General features: G+C 43.8%; 1 protein-coding gene across 1 annotated transcript; it reads left to right on the top strand.

Annotated features, from left to right (window-relative positions):
* The first annotated feature begins 2,758 nt into the window (after positions 1–2,758).
* DUSP28 (dual specificity phosphatase 28) lies at positions 2,759–6,224 on the top strand. Its single transcript, XM_020803080.3, has 2 exons — positions 2,759–3,413; positions 5,557–6,224. The coding sequence occupies exons 1-2, from the start codon at positions 2,916–2,918 to the stop codon at positions 5,680–5,682; spliced, it is 624 nt and encodes a 207-aa protein (XP_020658739.3). The 5' UTR covers positions 2,759–2,915; the 3' UTR covers positions 5,683–6,224.
* Positions 6,225–7,070: the final 846 nt, after the last annotated feature.

Below are 7,070 nucleotides of genomic sequence, written 5' to 3'. Positions count from 1 at the left end.
ATATAACAACTGCTGAATGCATATACTGTACTGTACTGTATCTCTTCAGTGCTTTTGGATTTCTGGATAGGAATTGTAGCAAAGGCAGAAAAGTGCTGCAATGTGCTATAAAACTACTTGATCAATCCATGGAGCTTCTTGATCCATTTATGTCACACATCTATATATCCACATGCAAGTGGATATTCTCATTAAAATTTGGATATTGGAGAGGAAAACTAAGACTGAGTTGAAGATAACCTTTTGTGGTCCTCCAAATGTTGCTGGGCTCTAGGACTTGTCAGCCTCAGCTAGAATATCCAGTGGTCAAGGATGATGTGAACTGCAGTGCAGTAACATCCTGGAAGCTACAGAGGCCTCATTTTTGTTCTGAAACCTACCACTTCCTAAAGGCACGTAGTGCAGAAGAAATTGTAAAGAGTATTCTAATCCTAACCATATACAACATGATGGACTACAAATCTTATAAGAAGAAAGAATACCTGAAATTTTTACTGAGAGAAAAATAAGCTATTATTCTTCACAGCATAATTCCTTCTCCTGTCTTAGAAAATATATATGTAGAACTTTTAAAGGTTAAGGCAGGGGTCTTAAACACGTGACCCATGGGCCATTTGCAGCCCGCGGGACAATCGTTTGTGGCCCCCACCTTGCCTGCCCTCCCTGAAGTGCCCCCACGTACTCTGCTGTCAAGAGTAAAAAAAAAAAAAAAAACTTGCCTTGCTCGCCGGTTCTCTCCCAAGACAGCGCCTCTTGCACCCTCCATCCGGAAATGCAGCCTGCCAGCCAGAGTGCAAGAGGTGCTGTCTTGGGCGAAAGCTGGCGAGCGAGGTGCACTGCTGGCCCTTTTCCCTGAGCACCCGAGCCGCTGCTGCGCAATGCCTGAGAGCAAAGCTCGCTCCCGGCCCATCCTTGAAGAGCGCCTCCAAGCTGCCAACAGCAGCTGCCGCCACCACCACCTCTTCCAGGGAAACGGCTCTCTGGCTCTCTTTTTCTCTCGGCACCCCCAGCACCTGCCCAGCCAGCAACCACCTCAGCGCCCAATGGTGCTTCCACCTCCTGCTCCTCCTCTTCATCCTGCTTCAGCCACCTCGGCTCTGGAGGCTGCCTGGGCTCGCCTCGCAAAGTTTGCTCCTCTTTCGTGGTGGGGGTAGCTGCTGCTGAGTGCGCCTTTTTTTGATGGGCGCCCTCAGAGGAAGGTTGCCGGACCTCCGTGTGTGTGTGTGTGTGTGTGTGTGTGTGTGTGTGTGTGTGTGTGTGTGTGTGTGTGTGTGTGTGTGTGTGTGTGTGTGTGTGTGTGTGTGTGTGTGTGTGTGTGTGTGTGTGTGTGTGTGTGTGTGTGTGTGTGTCCTGTGGGGGCCTCTGCCCCATTCTGTTTAACTCCACAGGTACCAGTGGGGGCTTTTCTCCTATGGCAAGGCGAATTCTGTGAGGTTTTTTTTTTAATTTTATGTCCTGCCCTCCTCCCCCCCCCCCGGGCTAGGCCGTTGCCCGCACTCCCTCCCTTCTCTGCTTCTTCGTCCTGCTGCTGCTGGTGGTGGTGGTAGTGAAGCTGGAGGGGGTCGTGGCCGGCAACAAAGGCTCGCGCACCCCTCCTCCTCGGAGCCCCAGCCAGGCTAAGGAAACTCCTGGGCAGCTTCCTCGGGCTCTTGCTCTGCTTGGCGGAAAATCTGATGTGGCCCAGCCTCACCCAGCCTCTGCCTCCAGCAGCCCCCAGGTAAATTGAGTTTGAGACCCCTGGGTTAAGGCATGCCATCAATGAAGTCCTAATCAGTGCTCTCTCTCGTATGAAACACCAAAACCAGAGGCACTTACAGTGCCTAAACTTGCACAAAAATGAGTAAAATAAGCAGCTTTCACCAGGTTGCAAAGTGGATACTATTGTAGGAGAACTGACAACTTGAAAGAAGAGCAGCTTTTGGTATTTTTTTCATAAATAACCTTGTGTAGACAATAGCCTACTTCATTCATGACTAGGGTTGCCAGATACATGGGTACTAAAAGGAGGACATAGAGAGACAAATAGGAGGACAAAGGAGAACATATTGCATGTTTCCTTTGAATCGTTCCAGATTACACCCACAATCAATGCAATTTTATTACAATAGCTGCCAATAAATGTCTCAGTGAACCAACCAAGAAACAGTCATGTTAAAAAATAAAAATAAATTCAATAGAGGCTATTTTTCAAAATACTGGGGGTGGGCGGGCAGGTGGGGGCGGGGAAAGCAGGGGGAAGGGGGTCCTTCAACCTCTCCCCATCCCATCCTAAATTATAACATAAAATATACAAAAGCCTGACATTTTAAAGGTTTTTATCTTTGCCTGCCTGACGGAGGACATTAGGCTAAAAAGGAGGACATGTCCTCCTTTTGCCTGACATCTGGCAACCCTATTCATGACAGTTTACGCCATAATAAAGCTGTCAGTCTTGGAGCACTAGATTTTTACCTACATCTGGTGGAACCCCGTAACATATTTTCCCATTAGAATTAAACATATATATAGTACATACTTTTTAATTTCCACAAATAACAGAACTATGAGCAGGCTTTACAAAGTTAGTTTGCTTACACTGGAACCTGTACGAGTGTCATTTCATAACGGCATAACCTTTTCCCTGCAGACTGGGACATTTTTCTTGTTTATTCAAATTGGTTTCTTTCTTGGCTGCCCTGTTAGCCATAATTGCAGCCAGCTTTCTAAAGAGGATGGGCTGTTTGTTTGAACTGACAGGTAAAAATAGGGGCCAGAAGTAGTTTAGTCTATAAGCTTTGTCTTCCTAAAATTAACCTTCAAACGAAAGAATATTAGTATTCCCATTTTCACAGGAGACGCTAAGACCGTCTGTAAAGTAAGTCTGTAAAGTAATCCTTTAGAGACGGCAGGCAGAACAAATATAGCACAGCAGGCAGATGGTTACAGAACAAGGCCTTCCCCTGGCAGCCTGCCAACACAGAGTGGAGATTGACACAGCGCTCTGCTTCCATTCTCCTAAACTCTCCTTGGGGAATGCTTGGAGAGCGCCTCTTGCCGCCACAGTGCTGGTTTTGCCCCCCAGCTCAATGTTGGCCCTCTGTAAGGTCACAGACTCCTTGTTTATTAGCAATTCTAGGTCAGCCTGCAATGAGAACCTGCTTGCGCAAGAGAAAATTTCACTCTGTATCAATGTCTCCCGGCAGCAGCCATTTCCAAGCTCCCAGAAAATCCAAACGCTGAGGGTCCCTGTCTTTGATGATCCTTCCGAGGACCTGCATAGATATTTTGAGAGCTGCAGTGATGCCATAGAGGGGACAGTCCAGAGCGGCGGGAAGTGTTTAGTATACTGTAAAAACGGTCGCAGCCGATCTGCAGCCCTCTGCATTGCCTACTTGATGAGGTATCAAAACCTCAGCCTGAAGGATGCTTTTGAGGTACTGTGTGAGCATGCTGGGGAAAAATGACAACTACTACCTTATATCGCTCTGTTCTTTATGATTTCAAGAAGGATTTGCCTTTTCAGCTGGTTAAAAAAATACATTACATTAGATTGTGTTTTATTTTTTAAGATGGAATGCTTGGGCTAAAAAAGGGATCTCAATTATTCTTTTCTTTCTGCCTTTTTTGTTTTTAAAGAAAATGAACCACTAATGTAATATCTGAAGTGCTATTTGTCATGACAGTCTTATGAGGGGAACATATGCACACACACAGACACTCAAGGAGAATTGCAAAACACTGGCCTCTGTGTTTATCTGTTTTATATTTATTGGGAAAATTCTTCTCTCCCTTGCGCCCCCCCCCCTGCTTCTAACTGTGAGTTTCATAACAGTTAAAACTGGAGGGGACTGGACAGCTAAGAGTATGGGTGTGGTGGATGGTGTCGCCTTCCCTGCCAAGCAGAAGACCCTGTGATATTTTGAAACCTAGCTCCACTATGACACTAAAACCAGAATAAGGCAGAGAAAGACAATTTGACTGTCCAGGCAGCCTGATGTAGATCTCAGAAGCAAATAAGGCAAACTCAAACTGTGTTTTATTGTTGGATTTATTTATTTTTTAGAAAATGCTTCTTCAGCTGAATTCCTGTGGGTGCAAATTGCATGCACTAATGGCATGCAAATTGCATCCACTAATGGCATGCACATTGTAAAGTATCAGCTTGAGAAGCCAATAACATCCATTAAAAAATTGGACTGCTTTTCCCAGCTTTATTACTGTTTCCTCAGTGACTGTGTTTTATTAATAATATCTAGATATTTTATAAATAGTGTGTGGTGTTTCCAATTCTTATTATCAACCTACTCATTGAAGAGGTCGTCACATTACTTTCACCTAAAAGTTATATTTCTGGGTGGAGGATGCATTATGATTTCCCCTCTTCCTCAAATTCCAAAATGGCTCTGGGTCGGGTGTCCACTTAACTCAGCTATTCCTTCTGCTATTCAGGGGTTGGACCTGTTCAGCTTTCAGAAATTACTTACCCAGAGGCAACCATGGGATTTAAAAATGTACATATTCCAGCAAAAGGGAAGGGAGGAGAGTCACACTCTGAAATGGCTTTTGCTTTAAAAAAATGTGTGATATATCTACAACACAGCTTTTTAGTGAATTTCCTTCATGGCCGACTCCAATTTTTTAAAAAATTAAGAAAAGGATATGTCGTCCTTAAAATGACACAAATGGAAGAGCAGATTTCAGTAAGTAAAGGGGTAGCGAAAGACCAAAGAGTGAGACTTAAGCCCACTCAGCCCAGGATCTTTCAGAGAGTTTGTTTCAAACCTGGGAAGTAACGGGATCACAGGAAATATTTGTAGTGATCAGCCTCTGCCCCTTTTCTCAGAGTATTTTCTGATTATTATATCCTTCTAGCTCAAGAGGTGGGCAACTTGTAGCTCTCTGGATGTTACTGGTCTATAATTCCTGTCAGCCCTCACCATTGTGCTGCATACAGTGGGTGGGTGCACTGCTTCTAGATGTGGAATCAGCATTTAATCTCATTAAGCCCTTACATTCAAAGGCCTGCTGCCTCAGATACCGGATGTGACACATAGCCAACCTATCTTGTAGTTAGCCACTGATGTCCATGACCTCCAGGAATTGCTCTATTCACTTTTTAAAGCTGTCAAGGTTGGCATCTATCCCAGTGCCCTGTGATAGTGAATCTCACAGCTTAACTGTGCAGCTTATCTATCCTGAACGTCCCACCACTCAGCTTCCCTAAACGACCCTGAGTTCCAGTACAGCAACACTCTATCCACTATTTCTGCTCCATCAATACCTCCCTTTACTCAAATATCATAATGTTCCCTCCTGGAGGTGTTGCTCCACCCTCCCAGTCATTTCAGTTTCTCTTTTCTGCATCTTCTCTAGCTCTACAAAATCTTTTTAAAGTTTATATATTAACCTGCAAACTCCTGCATGCAAAATAGCATTAACAATGGCCCCTTTTCATAATAAAGGGTAGGTTATTTTATTTTTTTCAAAATGCAGGGGAGCGAAATTACTCGGATGGAAATGAGATTTCTCCTCTGTTGTGTATGATACAATGTCCATTTTTATTCCCTTCCCTTGCAGATTGTCAAGATGGCCAGGCCAGTAATAGATCCCAATCCAGGATTTTGGTCTCAGCTACAGAAATATGAAGAACATTTGAAAAGGAAGCATCTGGGGGATCCTTCTCAAAAAGGAACTTTGCAATAAACTTGGGTTCAGAATCTAGTTTGGAGATGCTCTTCCAAAGATCTGGATGCCTTGGAAAGGCTGTCACGAGTTAGTAGGCTTTATCATGACGTGCTTAGATGCCCCAGGAAGTATTTATGTGGCTACCGTAGTCCTACAGGTTCCCTGAAGTTTCTGTCCCTGAAAAGAGAGTCATTTTATGCTGCAAATAACATATTGCAGATACAGAATGAACCACCATGTTTTCTTGAACATGATGAAAACAGTCTGAGGGGATACCAAGGCCAGTCTTTGAAGACTGAGGTACAACGTCAGGAATGTAATTTACTGTACTAATTCAGGGAAGACTGGGAGGAAAAACTGTTTAAAATAGGTCTTTAAATTGATACTATGACATGTTCTTAAATCGTCAAGAATTATGTGTTTCAAGGGCATGCAGACATTAATGTGACATTAAACTAGAAGTAAATAAACATATCTGCTTTTCTTCAAATCATGCATTATAATAGCAGATTCAAAATATCTGATCAATAAAGGACTGGCATGCACAAAGTTGTTTAGAATGGTGTGAAAATGTGCTAATTTATTTCAGTATATATATATTCCTTTTTCCTTTTTTTCCTTTTTTTGCTACTTCTCTATCTACATGCACCATGGAAACCTTGGTCCTCCAGATGTTGCCAGGCCACAGCTTAAAAAGTTGCTTTATTGGATTAAAACTCTCAGAACTATGGCCACTGGATGAAAATGGATGTTGCAAAGTACTGTAATTATTGCAAACTCTGTGTCAGACTACATCGTCATCCCTGACTATTGGCCATGCTAGTGGGAGCTGATAGGAGCTGAATTCCAGCATTATTTTGCAGGCCCCAGGTTCCCCATTCCAGCTGGACAATCATATCATGGGATAACTCTGTCAGCCAGCTCTGGAGCCAGAGGTTGGGACCACAATTCCCCACTGTGTCACCTGGAAGAAAAGCCAGCCTATATAGCCTTGTGTAAGCTGCACGGGCCCTTTGCTTACCCCCAAGGGGAATGGTAAACCACTTCTGAATACTCTGTACTTGGGAAGCCCTGGAAAGGATTGCTTTAAGTTGGAATTGACTTGACAGTTATTAACGAAGAGCACTTTACTCATGAGTGGGCATATTGTCTCCAAAATAACTGAGTCCAGTAGAACAAGAATCAAGGGTCTAGGGATCTTTGCACCGTCACTGTGGAAACAATGTTTTTCTTACAAGACTTTCTCTCTTTATGAACTGTCTCTGCCAGCTGGTTTTTAAAACAAAAAGCTCATTAACCAAACGGAGGGCACCATCTTTGACTAGAGCATCTGGTACCTTCGAGCATGCTTAATTTCTTGCACGTTGGCTATTTTTCCCATTCATCCTCCCTCACCTCCTGTTGCT

Source organism: Pogona vitticeps, chromosome 3 (genome assembly GCF_051106095.1).
Source record: "Pogona vitticeps strain Pit_001003342236 chromosome 3, PviZW2.1, whole genome shotgun sequence".
In the NCBI taxonomy this organism is placed as follows: Eukaryota; Metazoa; Chordata; class Lepidosauria; order Squamata; family Agamidae; genus Pogona; species Pogona vitticeps.
Note: the sequence above shows the minus strand (reverse complement) of the source record. Positions and strands in the feature narration are given on the sequence as shown.